Genomic DNA, 16,569 nt, shown 5'->3' with positions numbered 1-16,569 from the left:
TACAGAAAATGTATTATATTTATATGTAACTTATTTACAAATTTAGGAGTTTTTTCAATTTATTTTTCAAATTATGTTAAACGTGATTATTAATGTTTTCTTAAAAAATATTTAGTTACCACGCTTTATTATTTTCTGTTTGATTAGAACTTTGATGAAAACGTCATTGTTAACGCTTTGAATAACCACACTTGGCGGCTGCTTGGGCCCTTAAATTTTGTCCAAAAAAGGGGCCCTTGTTAAATAACCATGATATATATATATATATATATACTAATAAAAAATTCATATTAATTTCCCTTTTATCTCTTCAACTGTTATCAAATTTTATTTCATGGGAAATGCTAGATTGGTATCTTTTTTGACTTTTTACGAAAAAAACGATAAATATGAATTAGGTTTAAAGAAATGTGATAGAGAGATGATATAATTTAAATAAGATAATTATGACCTAAATAGGATAATGTGCTGAAGTAACATGTACTATTTTAGCACATGTCAAACAACCACTTAATCCATATACTTTTAAATATTAATTTATAGACTGTAACATTTTCTTCAAATAAGTAACTGACTTTTTTATTTTAAGACAATTGTCAATAAAACAAGTGGTTCCAATTATGAGGACAGTCTTTTACTATTATTATGGATGATCTACTCCACACAGTAGCATTAAAAAAAATTAAGGAATTGAATAATTGAAGTTTATAGTATGCTCATGGGCCCAAATTGAACTATCCTTTATTTAAACGACTGATAGAAGCTAAGGTTTTTAATTTTAAGATCAATTATACTAACTTTTCTTAAGATTCACAAATTCTATAATTTCGACATGATTACATTGATATCTTTGATCTCCTTAGGTGCCGTTTGGAAAGTGGGTTGGTTTTTTGGTTTTTTGACTTTTTGACTTTTTTTACTATTTTAGCCTGGGTTAAAAAACTTGGTTTGGGAATGACTTTTTGATTTTTTGATTTTTTTTACTTTTTTTGTGAAAGAAGAGTGTAATGATTATGGATTGAATGTAATGTTTTGTTTTTTATAATTAAAATAGTCTATTTTGTCTTTTATGACTAAAATAGCCAAAAAAAGCTTGGTTTAGCTCTTCCCAAACCGTGTTAAAATGACAAGACCTAATAGAGATAGTGAGAGAACACAAAGAAAAATAAGAACAAAAAATATACATTTTCATTAAAACATAGGACACTTTTCCTTCATGTCTATGTGATTGACAAATTATTGAGTTAATTGTTATACAAATTAAAATCTTCAGAGAATTTAATAGTATAATTATATCAAGACTGAATTTACTATAAGAGAATCTAATAATATACTTATACCAAGACTATGAATTTACTGTAATTTTTTTCAAATTTTATATAAAAAAAAAAAAAATTGGTGTAATTTATCTATAATTTACTGTAATTTATCTCTACTTATAAGCTTGGTTTAGTACACTTATCAAACAATTTATTTCAAGTACAGGCAAAGAAAGTTTGGTATATGGCTCCAACAAACACCTTTGGATGTGCAATCTAGCTATCCGTGACTATGGTTTCGTTTTGGATGAATTTTTTAAATTATTTTAGTTTAATTAATTTTTTATTTGTCTATGATGAACTTTTAATTTTTTTATAATTAAAAAAATAAATAAAATAATTATAATTTAAATATAATATTTTACTTTAAAAAAATTTTAACCTATTTTATCTTCTAATAGACAAATTTAGGTCAAGTTTGGCTAAACTAAAAAAGTATACTTATTTCATCTTTTTATCTTTTTTGAGTCACATCAATCAACATCTCCTCTCTACTTTTTCTATACATAATACAAAAAAAATCAAAAAATATATTTATTTAGTCTTCTCAAACTTGGCCTTACTCTCAATTGGCAAATATGAATCAAGTTTGAAGGGAACCATACCCATTTATGGAAAGTAAGTTAAATTCGTGAGTTTCCTTTTATGGAAAACAATGCAAAAATTTGCTTAGACTTGCTACTGTTTGTCGTGGTTGGTTCCCTTGAAGCTTTTTAAAATTTCATTACAATCTGGGATAGTTCAGTTCAATCAGTAGTTGCCAAGAATCAATAAACAAAGTGGGAATGTTAAAATTAATGAGCCCCAAATCAATCACTGCACTCTCCACCATCAAAATGCACTTACCCTTACAAAGCAAACCAGCTAAAAACAGAGGAAGAAGAGGGTGGTTGTTTTTTGTTTTGTGAGAGAGAGAGAGAGAGAGAGAGAGAGATGGGGATGATGATGATGATGATGAAATCAGAGACGTTGACTCTGATACTGGTGAATCTGGCTGGGATCATGGAGAGAGCCGACGAGTCTCTGCTTCCTGGAGTCTACAAGGAGGTCGGCGCGGCTCTCCACACCGATCCAACTGGGCTCGGCTCACTCACTCTCTTCAGATCCGTAGTGCAGTCATTTTGCTACCCACTCGCGGCTTGCCTCGCTGTGCGTCACAACCGTGCCCATGTCATCTCCCTCGGCGCCTTCCTCTGGGCCGCCGCCACTTTCCTCGTCGCCATCTCCTCCACCTACTTTGAGGTCCCCACACACACACTCTTTCTCTCTATACATATATACACACACATGTATTTGTACATTTCTATTAGTATGTTTTGGTAAACAAGTTTGATTTGATGAAATGAGGAATGAATGGTGCTTGAACTAGTGTTGTTGTTGTCCTTGTCACAGATTTAGGGTCATAAAATGTGGTTATGTTGGGGTTAAATTGAGCATCTTCAAGATTAGATGTGTAGATCCATTGGGGGACTGTTGAGTTGGATTGGATTGGAAAACTCGGAAAATGGGTTTTTATTGGAATTTTGGGGGTTGGTTGGTTTTGGTATGGTTTTTGGTCTGGTGAAGATCGAGATGCAATCCTAACATATGCTAATGTAAACTATTTATGCAAATCAGGGAAAAAAATATGTCAAAAAGAAATGATTTCTTATTTTATGTACTGAAATTTTAATGTAATTGTGTGTAAGCAAATACACTCATTTGAAGTTCTACTGAAACTAAACTGGCCTTGTATTGAATGTTTTGTTAATTTGTTTTTTGATAGGTCTTATAGTTGACTTAAGAATCGAATTCTTGTATGTTAAACTAAGATTGTGTTTAGATCACGGATTTGAGTAGGGTTTGAAAATGGAAAGAAAAAGCAGAGGGAATAGAGAAAAAAATTAGCTTATGCTTCATTTACATTTCCTATATCTTTTTCCTTTCCTTTTCCAAATCCCAACCAAAAACCATAATCCAAACACAAATGATTTAGGAACAGAAAGGAAAGGACTTCAATTTCACTTGGGTTCATGATACCTCTTGTTGATCTATGCATTATTTATTTCTCATTTGTAGTTTTAACAGAAGGGCATCTGCATATATTGTTGTTTTAGAGCCACACCAGGTCCTAATAAAAAAACTCCATTCTGGGTTGACATTCCATAGATTTTCAGGCAATGAAAAATGAAGTTTGGGGAGAGTTGAGATTTTTTATTTGTAAATTTGATGCCTTGCAATCCTTTAATTGTCAGTCTGACAGACAGAGTACTGTTTTCCTTCAAAAAATATATTTCATAATTTCATCATCTAGTGCTAAGTTATCTTAACTGGTTATTCAGGTGGCAGTGTCAAGAGGTTTGAGTGGAATAGGACTTGCCATAGTCACACCAGCCATTCAGTCCCTAGTTGCAGACTCAACTGATGAAGCCAACCGTGGTATGGCTTTTGGATGGCTACAATTAACAGGCAATGTTGGCTCAATCGTTGGTGGGCTTTGTTCAGTGTTGTTAGCCTCAACATCATTCATGGGTATCCCTGGTTGGAGAATGTCCTTCCATCTGGTTGCGCTAATTAGTGTTATTATTGGTATTTTGGTCCACTTATTTGCCAATGATCCTCGCTTTTCAGATAGTCATGGTAAAACTAACGACCAAATTCCACATAAACCCTTATGGTCAGAAATGAAGGACCTGGTTAAAGAAGCGAGGTTGGTAATGAAACTTCCGTCTTTCCAAATAATTGTATTTCAAGGTATTGCTGGATCGTTTGGTGGGGCAGCCTTCTCATTTGCCCCTATGTGGTTAGAGCTTATTGGCTACTCCCACAAGACGGTGGCATTGGTCTGGATTCTTTTCATTATTGGTTTTTCACTCGGGGGTTTGTTTGGAGGAAGGATGGGGGATATCCTTGCCCAACACTATCCAAATTCTGGGAGAATAATTCTTTCACAGATAAGCTCTGGTTCAGCCATCCCTTTATCTGCAATACTGCTGCTAGGTTTGCCTGACGATGCTTCCACAGCCTTCATGCATGGTTTGGTGTTGTTCGCCATGGGATTAAGCATATCCTGGAATGCTCCAGCTACAAACAAGTATGTCCCTTCAAACTCAAATATATTTTTTCAGCATGTTTGTAGATTAACAGAAATGGAGATAAAATGAGCTTTCTTAAATCTCTCTAAAATTGCACAACCACAATAACACTTGATTGGCATGGATCAACTGTTTTACCTTGAATATCAAGGGAACCTTGAATAGATATTAAACTTGGTAATGTGGATTTATTTGATGATGATTATGAAGCATCACTATTTTTGGTAGAGAACTTGGTCACTTTTTTCATTATGTTTCTTTTGTTCCTCACTTTCTTTTCAAGATATATCAAAGTAGTAGATCAAAAAAATGCCAGCTTAAGGAACTCTATGATTAAGTTACCAGAAAAGACTAATACTAATACCCTAGTGAATTACGTATTGGTACACACGTTCCGAAATATGGTACACTTTCGTTCCAAAACAGTAAATTTAGTGATCCAAAACGATCTCAAAAGTTTTACTAATATATTTCCTTAAATGTTATCTTAAGAGGAAAAAAATCAAATATATGAACTAAAATCTAAGGTGAGTTAATTTTTGACAAGACAAAAACATAAAACAAAATAAAAAAAGGTTATAATTTTCATAGAAATGATTTGACACATGAAAAAAAAAATATTGGATATCTAATAGTTGAAAGAAAATTACTCTAGAAGTACATTAAATTCTTAAGTGTAATATATACAAGTCTACTCTTATCGTACCGCATTTTAGAGTATGTGGCATACCATGTTCCCATTTCCGTTCCATGTACCGAAACGATCCATGTTTATGATCCTATTTGTTTGTGCCAAGTGAAAACTGGATTCTCCAACATCACTGTGCTTTTAGCTGATACAAGTACTAATGGGAGGGAGAATCAAGGGCCCTTTAGTGATGCAAACCATGAAGCTACAAATCTGACATGCTAAAGAGACTCAACATTTTTAGTGCAAAGTCTCCTTGGATTTTCCGAGAAATATGAAAAAAGAACAAGATTGAAAAAATATTGCATTTTTTGCACTAAATGCCTGTATAGTCAACAGGCAGTCTGCCAGGATAGCAGATTATTCACTGCCTCAACTATGGCTAATCAATATTTCAACATGAGCATATCAAAATGAGTCTTGAGGTCTTGGAAGATATACTTGGGTAGAATGACTGGACCAGGGAGCAGTATATGGAACCAGAAGGAGAATGTGGCAAGCCTCATAATCCAAGCTGTTGTATGATGTTAGAATGTATTAGATATTTCAAATCATGAGATCAGTACTCTTTTACTTATGAGAATTTGAGATAAACAATCGCACCAGTGTTATTAAAAACAAACGGGTAAATTACAAATGCACTTTTGAGATTTGCATAAATACGAATAGCCCCCTTTGATTTTGGAAATTACATTTCGCCTCTTGAAGTTTCTAATTTCATAATAAATTGCTCCTTTTATTAATAAATCATTAAGTCAATTAACAATTTTTAATAATGTTAGAAATATATTTTAATTAATAATTAAGGTAATTTTATTATTGTATAGGAGAGTAGTTGGAAATTTTATTTTTTCAGTTAATTCTGTTAAAAAAATTTTTTTGACAAGGGGGTATTTGTAATTTTTCAAATCACATTGGACAATTTGTATTTTAAGCAAACCTCAAGAGGTATATTTGTAATTTATCCAAAATACACAAGATGTCAACTACTTTGAGACTTTCTCTCTTTTTTTTTTTTTTTCTTTTTTTTTTTTTTCATTCGGGTAAGTATTTTTGCTTGTGAAATTGTTAACCCGTTTTTAATTCATCAATAAGAAAAAAAACTAGCCTCCGTTTGAGAAGTGGGTTGGCTTTTTGGCTTTTTGACTTTTTCGACTATTTTAGCCTGGGGCTAAAAATCCTGATTTGGGAAGGGCTTTTGGCTTTTTTGTTTTTTTTGACTTTTTTGTGAGAGAAAGAATGTAATGATTATAGGTTGGATGTAATATTTTGTCTTATTGGACTAAAAAACTTTTTTTATTTTTTGTGGCTATTTTAGCCAAAATAGCCTCCAAACCAACTTCCCAAACGGAAAATGACTTGAGTATGATGACTTTCTTGGAACACTAAGCCTCCGTTTGGGAAGTGGGTTGGCTTTTTGGCTTTTTGGCTTTTTGGCTATTTTAGCCTGAGCTATTTTAGCCTGGTTTGGGAAGGGCTTTTTGGCTTTTTGACTTTTTTGGCTTTTTTTGTGAGAGAGGATTGTAATGATTAGGGGTTGGATTTGATGTTTTGTTTTTTGTGGCTAAAATAGCCTATTTTGTTTTTTGTGGCTATTTTAGCCCCAAACCCACCCAAACCTTCTTGCCAAACATAGGCTAGAAGTCGCAATTTCAGTGTTTGGGAATTTTAGAAGTCGCAATTTCATTTATGTTGTTTGGGTATCCATAGTTCTGGCAACTGTGATCTAAAAACATGGTAAGAATCTAGTGTGCCATTATTTGGAATGTAAAAAATAAAAAATCTTTGGATTCAAGTTAAAAGTGGCTCTGCCCTAGTTTACTTCATGCCATTTTCAGTTGTGTTCTAATTTTCTAAAGAATTGAAATTCAAATGTAACAGTGAAATTTTTTTTCCCCCCAAATGTGTGTAATAATTTGACATGAAAACATTTTTCTTCATAGATGTTTTTCTAGCTGATATTAACTTGGGCCTGTTTGATAGATTGGCCTGTTGCTATTAACTGCACTGATTTAACTGTGTGAGCATGGAATATTTTAAAGTGAATGGGCCAGACCCTGTTTGTACTTATTTATTCATTCAGCTTTATCCAATATCGCATGTATTCCAAAAATGTACTCTCAGATGGTAAGAAAACTGTAAAAGCGCGATCAATTGAAACTCTTTAAGACAATTCTTCCAAAAGATCAAATTTGTGGCTTCACTCCTTGCAAATCAAAAGTTTAAAGTGAAATATGGTATATTCTAGGGTAAACATTGCCAATCTAATATTTGATTAGGCGTGAAACGGTGATTTTACTAAAGTTAATATATACATTATTGAACTATTTGTTGTTGACATATACACAGTCCAATATTTGCAGAGATAGTTCCTGAGAGATCTCGAACAACCATCTATGCTTTGGATCAATCTTTTGAGTCCATACTATCTTCATTTGCTCCCCCATTAGTTGGGATTCTGGCTCAGCATGTTTTTGGTTACAAACCAATTCGAAAAGGCTCAACAGACTCGGAAGAAATTGAAACAGATAGAGAAAATGCTGCACCACTTGCCAAGGCACTTTATGCAGCAATTGGCGTTCCATATGTGATATGTTGCCTCATCTATTCCTTCCTCTACTGTAGTTATCCAAGAGACAGAGAGCAGGCAAGAATGCGTGCTTTAATGGAGTCAGAGATGCAACAGATAATGGTGAATCCTCCTTCAGGAGAAGAAGAATACTCTCAACTTCATGTTTTAGGATCAGATGAGCTACAGGAAAGAAGTGTGATTGAATTAGATTATGAAGGTGAGGAAAGCCTTGATTTTGACGAGAATGATGAGAAGAGATTTCTTTTCCAATGAGCAGATATGGTATGTGCTTACGAGAAGGCCTTTCCAAGTTCATATAATCAAGGATTGTTTACATGTTGTTACCTTTTATTTACTCACACGATGAATTTTTAGTTAAATCCCAATCTGACTATATGAATTCTTTTTCAGGGTCCACCAATTTTGTTATTACTTTAGTTGTGTGATAAATGATTAAAATCAAGCTGTTCAGCACATTGTGAAGTTGAAGAGTGTCCTATGTTATTGGTTATGAATCCATGTTGAATTATTAATAAATAAAGTAAACTGCTCAAGTTTTGATCGAGTAACAAGACTCGAACATGGGCATTTGTATAATAGTCTTTTTTAAGTTAGCACTAGATCCAAACACCAGTACAAGTTGCAATGCTTGGTTACCACTTTTTAAAAACACTTTTCAGAAAATTCTACTTTCTTATTTTTCGTATTTTTTTGTTTTTACTGAATTTTTTTAATATTTTAAGCAATTTTTTTAATTTTTAGACATACCTAACATAAATATACCTAAAAAGTAAAAAAAAAAAATTGAAAAAAAACCTTTTAAAAATTCACTAAATACCAAAAATACAAAAAAAAAAAAAAAATGAGAATTCAGTATATTTTTTGTATTTTTATGTATTTATTAATTTTTAAAAATATTTTTTCATAAATTTTTGACTTTTTAGATACATCTAAGTAAGGTGCATCTAAAAAAGTAAAAAAAAAATGTTTAAAATTTTAAAAATATTCACTAAAAACTAAAAAATACGAAAACTAAAAAACTCCGTTTTCAAGAAATTTAATTCAGAAAACTCAATCCAAACACACTGATATTGTTTTGATTCTAATAATAGATCCAAACACCAGTACAATTTGAAAAAGTTTTGATTCTTTTTTCTTTTCTTTTCCCTTCGGCTGATGAATGTAGGCCTCAATCATTGAGCAACCATAATTTGAATATTTGTAACAACTATTGAATTTAATTTCAACTTTGACAATAAACATATCAGCAGAGTGGTGCTAAAGGGATTGATTTGGATGAAAAAGTTTACGTGCATAGAAAGTATTGGAGGCAGAATACATAGATGTGATGTGAGACAAATATTCACAATTATAGATGTAAATATTTTGGGCTCGATAAGTGTCTCATTCTATGAAATTCTTATCATGCGTGTTGCATAACTATATTTTGATTTTTACACTTGCTTTAAAAGATTTATATCAGCCTAGATAGTTGGAGGTCAACCATTTTGTTTGAATTATTTACTGAAAGTCTAAAACAGATGTACTAAAATACACAATACCATCTGAAGAATTAGATCCCGGTTCCCATTGAATGTATAATGTATTTACAGTTTACATCTATGAAGTCAAATTCATATAGGTTTGGACCCTGCAAATTTGTTTCTCTTCAATCTTAACTTTGATTATGATCTGGAATTGTATATTGGCTTGCAAAAAAAAAAAGGTGAGAAATGTTGATAGCAATTAAGCAACAATTGAATCGTCATCATAAAGCCATCAAAGCACTCAAAAAGCAAACTAATTATTAGCTACTTTTAATCCACAAAGACATTGTAATCTGGGACACAAAAAGCAAACTAATTGTAATCTGGGACACAAAGGTTCTTCCAGGTCTTTGACTTGGGAAAAAAAGAAAAAAGAAAAAAGCATATGGGAAGCAGGCAATTCCCCTCGCCATTTTTCCCCGCATCTTCCACTCCTTTCCCACCACCAGTACTTGGGGTGAAAACTTTTAGGCTAACCTGACCCAATAATTTATAAAATATTTTAAAAAGTTTAAAAACTCTCGAGATATTAATTTGTGATTATGTTTCAATTTTAAACAATAAATATCAATTTCAATCAAACAATCAATAATAAACCGATACAACGATTTAACGTGGAAAAAAATCACAATTGGAGCACTTCTAATTATGATAAAAATTTATGGACCAAAATCACTAAAGAATCCACTAAGAAGACAAAAAAATAAATTACACACGAGTGCTTTTAATTACCTGACAAATTCAGGCCCGAATTGAACCAAACCCAATGTGCCTCTTCGAACACCTTCTTCACCTCGAAATTACTTTGCCCAACGTTGAATCCACAATGCCGATGTTGAATCCACAACGATGAGCTATTTCGGAATCCACCAAAGTTTCAGGCTTAAATTCTCCAAACTCCACCGATAAACACCTCTCTCTTTTTGTGAATAAACGAAGAAAATTAACACTTGATGTTTATCAATATGTGGTTCATTGATCAATTGATCACCAAATACATAAAAAAAACTCTTATAAACCACCCTCCAAAATATAATACTCTGTATTTTACTCGTTTCTAATTATCTAGACAGTTAAATCCTAAAATGAGCAAACGGCACAGTTTATAATAAACAGAGCTGCAAAGACTACTCGAGCTACCACTTTACGGCTCAAGTGGTGTGAGTAAGTGCAAACATATACGCCAACCACTCGAGCGCAACATTCAGCGCTCAAGCGGTGAAACATATTTTTCAAAAGTTCAGTTTGCAAGTAAAGATACTAGATGATCCACTTCACTGCTTGAGCACACAAGTGACTGCTTAAACGGTTAAATAACTTTGGCGATTCCTATACATAGTTAACGAAGTGACAAACAAGGAATGCTCAAGATACAAAATGTCAGCACAAACTCCTGTACACAGACATAATTCAAGTTGGATTAATATCTAAACACTCACAGTCTAATTGAAAACATAAAAGCGAATAAATTTACAATTAAAATGAGTTTTGTCAAACGAGATTGTCAATTACAAAAACCTAATAATATTAATATTAACTTTATACTATTTCGTTACATAACAAAATAAATAATAATAAAAGATAAGAATATATGTGTTTCTTTTTATGCCTTAATTAAATTCAAGCATAGTTAAAAGTCCTAATTCATTTGAGGGCCCTCTAAGATTATTGAAAAAATAATAATCAAATACATGTTGGATTAAGTAGGCGGGTTTGAGGGTTTAAAATTCTTTCAAGATTAGAATGATTACATTAGGCTCGATAGGTCTTGTCAAACTTAAAATAGAACATATCCTCTTATTATGTAGTGCGACAATGCTACGTAGTTCAAATTTTGTGGCTCAAAAGTGGCTCAAATGGCCAAAACGACGTCGTTTTGAGTACAAAACAACATAAAAATCGTTTTGGCCATTTGAGCCACTTTTGAACCACAAAATTTGAGTTACGAGACATTTTCCTATGTAGTGTAAATCCTATTCAACTCCAACCCGAACCTAAACAAAACCACTTTATGTCCATACCCCTAGCGTCAAGTCTTCGTATGAGAGGGTTTAAATTAAATCTGATACATACATTTTATTTTTTTAGCGACATTTTAGACTTCTTTTTCTCTGTGTTTGTAAACAATACCATTGTTTTGGGGGTTAATTATGCCATAGTTTCTGTCAACGAATTGATTAGTATTAGGTCTCGTTTGCTTTCAGAGGTAAAATTAAGAGAATTGATAGTGAGGAGAATAAGTAAAATTATGTTTGTTTTGATGGTAGTGGTTAATGTGAAGATTGTTATATTATTACCCTATAAAAGAAATATAAAATATTAAAACAAATAAAATTATGATTTTTACTTAACAAAAAATACAAAAACATTAAACATTAATGTTAAAAAAAAAAATGCCCAGCATATAAATAAAAAAATAAAAAATAAAAAAACCTAATCCCATAGAACTAATTTTTTAATACCATCTCTACCTTCTCCATCTCAATCCTAACACCAAGGCCCATCCTAATCCTATGGGATTATGAATCCCCTCTTCATCTCTCAAAACAAACACAACATATAGTGAGTCTCACCTCCATTTCAATCCCAATCCCACCTCTATCTCCCAAAACAAATGAGGCCTATATGCCATTTTTACTGCTCGGAATAATTCGATAATTTGTCAAGTATTCACATGAAGAACTAAAAAATAAAAAAAATAAACACTTTTAACCATAATGATATGATAATTACATTTCTTTATCATTTTTTATTTACATTTCTTATATTATTATTGTATTAATAATAACATAAACTTATTAAATTAATAAATGTAAGAATAGTTCAATTTGGTTTAGTCTAGAAGAAAATTAAAAGCCGAACTAGCTCTTATGGTTTTATAAAATTTGAAAATAATTCAAACCATAAAAATTTTGAAGTCAAATTAATGAAAGGTGACTTGATTCAATTTAAAATTATAAACTTTAAAAATATTTATTATTAACAATATTGATGATACAGTTCGTGATGGCAGAATGGGTCGGACTGATCCACGCTCCTCAAACCTATGTCTGAATGACCAAGCCCGCCTGAAGACCTGCACAAGAGTTCAACAGGGAACGGGAAGTCCCCCAACGAACCCTCCGACGAGCAAGTTAGAAAGAGGAGTGGAGTATAGAACAAGATCAGAGATAAAAAGCTTAACCTTCTTCTTGTCTTCAACATATGCTTATATCCTCTGGTAATCATTTTGTTGTCCCTTCCGACCTGTCACCTTGGCCGAAAGTCTATGTTGTAGCTTACCTTGTTCAGGGTGGTGGCGTGTTGTCCCGACGGAGAGGGATTATCGCAATAAATGCTGTAAGGGGCCTCATTAATGGCGATGTGGCGTAGCAATAACTTTGCAGATCTTTGTCTGCTGATGTGACTTGCCCTTCTCTTGCCATGTGTCTTGATATCATTGGTTCTTATTGTCATGTGGGGCTTCAGCGGTGCTGGGCTTCATTAATTGGATTATGTATTGGGCCCTAAGTAGTGGGCTTGGGTTGTTCATAGTGGGTTGTAGCCTTTATGGCTCTTGCCATGTCAGTAGTCCCCCCTTTCCAAGTGCAGCTTTAGTCCAACGAAGGGAATAATGAAGAAAATAAGGGTTGTTAGAGACCGACAGGATGGAGGCCGACCGATAGGAGTGACCAAGTGGATGGACCGACCAGGAGAAGGGCCGACCGCGGAGGGTCGCGGAGTGGAGGGACCGACCACAAGGAGGGCCGACCGCGAAGGGTCGCCGAGTGGAGGGACCAACCACGAGGAGGACCGACCGCGAAGGATAGCCGAGTGGAGGGACCGACCATGAGGAGGGCCGACCGCGAAGGGGGAGGTGGCGGGGTGCGGGGCTCGAAAGGCGGCGGGTCACGTGGTGACTTGAAGTGGAAAAGACGGGGTAGGGGAAGGGGGCAATGAATCGTGGCCGTACACGTGACAGAATCACGTGGTGGGGAAGGTTAGGCATTGGGCTAAAAGTGAAACGATAGATCATTATGGGTGTTGAAAAGACAGTTTTGGCGGATGGTTGAAAATTTTTCAAACTAGCGAAAATTAATTGTGACCCTTGGAATACAGGCAAGCCTTGGGCTTTTGGTATTATACGTTTTACCTACCTGTTTTCGAAAAATCAAAACATTCTAAGTATAGACTCCTTCGTTGCAAGTGATACACCCTTGCGACATTTTTTGAATTTCCTTGCACCCGCATCTGAAGCTATTCGTAGACACACCACAGAAATGGCCCAAGAAGATGCTGCAAACGTCAAGGTTGATCCATTGGGGGACGACGATGCGGTGGATTTGGCGGAGTAATACAGGACGGAGAGGCGAGTGGGGAGTGGAGGGAGCCGTCGAGGCAACCTCGTTCGTCCACAATGACGGCGGCGCCGACGCCAATCAGCCAGGTAGAGCCAGATCACTGGCATACAAAGGCCGATAAGTCGATCATTACCTCGAAGGAGTTGGAGGGTATGCGGGAGAAGTACCAAATTCCTGCAGAGATAGAGTTGAGACTGTTGGAATCAAAAGAAAGGGCATCCGATGTTCGACCGGGGGAATTCAGCCTATACGAGGAGGCGCTAAAGGGGGGTTTGAGGTTGCCCCTACCCCGGATAGTGGTGGACGTGTTGAACCGGTTGGAGGTAGCTCCAGGCCAACTGATGCCTAATGCGTGGAAAATCTTGTTGGCCTGTGCGAGCGCGTGGCCGAAGGCGAACGGGGGGGCTGAAATGACGTTGGACGAGTTTTTTACGTGCTATAAGGCGTCGGGGCAGTAAGAGACTTGGGTCACTTTGCAGGCGGCGGCAGGGAAGGGGTTGATGGCGGGGTTGCCGTCATCGATAAAGAGGTGGAGGCCGCAGTGGTTCTATGTGTCCGCCAACGGTGTGGTTGGAGTGCGCACAGTTTGGAAAGTGTCTACCAAGTCTGTGGAGCCAAAACTGGGGGCAGCAGCAGAGGCGAGAGTGAAGGTGGTGAAGGAATGGAGGGAGAAGGAGGGCGCCAGATGGAACGAACTTGTTCAGCCGTCAGCCTTGTTTGCGGCAGGGTTGGGTCCTCAGCCGATCGGTGGAGACCTAGGACCGGCGGAGTTAGAGGCGAGAAGGAGGGCACAAGAGCCTGAGGATAGGACCATCCTCGCCAAAGCTAGTAAGTTCAAAGAGTCCTAGGCAGACCGACTGCCGAAGCTGATCGCGAGGGAGAGGATCCGACCGTGCCCCAAACCCTTGAGGGAAAAGGACTTAGGTGGATTTGAGCCACGACCGCCCCCAGTTGATCCTTTGAAAGAGAGAGCCTATAAGGGGATGGAGGGTGTGGTGAAGAAGAAGAGGAGGCTGAGGAGGAGTGAAGAGGAGCCTGCCTTGAAGAGGAGGAAGGAGGCGACGACGGAGCAGACCCCCTTGGCGGGGGAGGCAGAGGGAACCCCTGAAATGGGATTGGTGGAGGCGGCTAAAGAGGCAGGGAATGGGGCGACTGGCCTTGGGGAGGAAGTGCAATGTGGTGGGTCGGCGCTAAGCCAAAGGTAGAGCCAAGGGAAAAGCCACAACCACAGGAGGGTCTAGCATCCCAAGAAGAGGGAGAGAGGCCTGGGTTGAAGACCGCCTTCTACCACGTCCCTGCGGTGTCTGGGCGAGTGGAAGGGGAAGGGAGATAGGCCAGGATGGCTGCAGATCACCTCTTGGGGGTGGTGGAAGACGCAGTTGTTCGCTCAGTGGCTGGCTATACTGAGGCTGAGCTGATGAAGGGGTTGTGCTCAGCCCAGATGGAGGCGGCTGCCTTAGTAGGAGCCCTGTTGAATAAGGACGCGGTGGCGAAGGGCGAATTGAGGAGGGAGAGAGAGAGGTTAGGGCAGGTGGAGGGCCAACTTGAAAATTTCAAGAGGGAGAGCGTGGGTTGGAGGAGGGCTGCGCAGAGTGCGTGTGCCAGGGGGTTGGAGGAGGCTTAGAAGGCGAAGAAGATGGAGGTGTTGGCGATTGTGCAGCGCAATGTTGCCGCTCGAGCCCATGCTGAGCTACGCGCGGTCAAGTTGGAGCCAGAGGACGAACGCCGCAAGGTAGTGTCACTCGAGTTCTAGCTAGTTGGCGAGCAGAAGAAGCTGGGAGATGCTCAAAGAGCCTGCACGGTCGCCACCAAGCGTTTTGAAGAGGCTATAACCAGCAATGAGGAACTGCGCGCCCGGCAGATCAAAGAAAATGATGAAGCAAACCTGAAGATTGCTGGGCTGCAGAAGGAGCTGGAAGATGAGCGTGCCAGGGCAGTGGAGAAGAAGGCGAGGTTGGAGAAGGAGTTGGAGGAAGAAAAAACCAAGGAAGCCTTCGAAAGGGCAGCATACCCCGATCTGTACGTCGCAGCGGTAGAGCAATTTAAGGGGTCGACTAACTTTCAGATGGCCATCGATGCTGCTATTGCCAGCAACTTGGCGAGAGAAGGGGCTGGGGGAGCTGGTCCGTCGGGGACGACCGCTGGGAGCAGGAGCGAAGACGAAGTGGTCCAGAGATTCCAGCAGTCAGACTTTTATAAACACGAAATGGCTAAATTCTGGGACAATGGCTGGAAGATATTCAAGCGTAAAGCAGAAAAGCTATTCCCAGACATAGACTTTAGTAGTGTTAGAATTGACGAAGACGACGTGGCCCAGACCCCCTTAGATGAGGGCATTGAAGAGGAAGATCTCGCCTCAAGTGAAGAAGAGGAGTGAGTGGAGTGGAGTGGAGCGGAGAAAATATGTACTTAGAGTTTTGGTTGTTTGTTTGTTTGTTTTTTTTTTTGAATGACTGTAATAAACTTATGTACAAGTTTGTAAATAAATAAAATTTTGAGTCTTGTTTTCATGCTATTGCTTTTGTTTGTGCATCTGAAATGAATGAGAATGGTGACTTGTATAATGCTTGTGTATAAATCATTGTAAAGTGCAAAATGTAAGGAAAACTCTGTAAAGTGAAGTTATAAACGTAAGGCAACCTTAATGCAGAGTCACTGTAAGGAAAACTCAATGTAAAGTGAAGTTTAACTTATAAGAAAAATTCAATGCAGAGTGAATGTGAGAAAAACTCAATGCAGAGTGAAGTTTAACTTGTAAGAGTGTTAAGGAACCAGTCTGATTTGGAAAACGTTGGACTGGAATTTGACTAAGTATGGCCACTACGCTCAGTAGCTTTTTGTGACTCGGTTTGGCCGAGCTTTTCATGCTCAGTCTAGCTGAGGCTTTTTGTGCTCAGAATGGCTAAGGCTGTAAGTGACTCGGTCTGGCCGAGTTTTTCATGCTCAGTCTGGCTGAGGCTTTTTGTGCTCAGACTGGCTGTGGCTTGAAGTGATTCGGTCTGGCAGAGCTCTTCATGCTCGATCTGGCT

At 37.2% G+C, this 16,569-nt stretch overlaps 1 protein-coding gene across 1 annotated transcript; it reads left to right on the top strand.

The window, feature by feature from the left end:
* The first annotated feature begins 2,057 nt into the window (after positions 1-2,057).
* On the top strand, positions 2,058-8,250 carry LOC114291079 (uncharacterized). The gene is made up of 3 exons (XM_028235108.2): positions 2,058-2,561; positions 3,641-4,392; positions 7,431-8,250. Exons 1-3 carry the CDS (start codon positions 2,253-2,255, stop codon positions 7,924-7,926), a joined length of 1,557 nt encoding a protein of 518 aa, XP_028090909.2. The 5' UTR covers positions 2,058-2,252; the 3' UTR covers positions 7,927-8,250.
* Positions 8,251-16,569: the final 8,319 nt, after the last annotated feature.

Source organism: Camellia sinensis, chromosome 1, assembly GCF_055761805.1.
Source record: "Camellia sinensis isolate YWXY chromosome 1, ASM5576180v1, whole genome shotgun sequence".
NCBI classification, from domain to species: Eukaryota; Viridiplantae; Streptophyta; class Magnoliopsida; order Ericales; family Theaceae; genus Camellia; species Camellia sinensis.
This window is presented reverse-complemented; position numbering and strand designations above follow the sequence as displayed.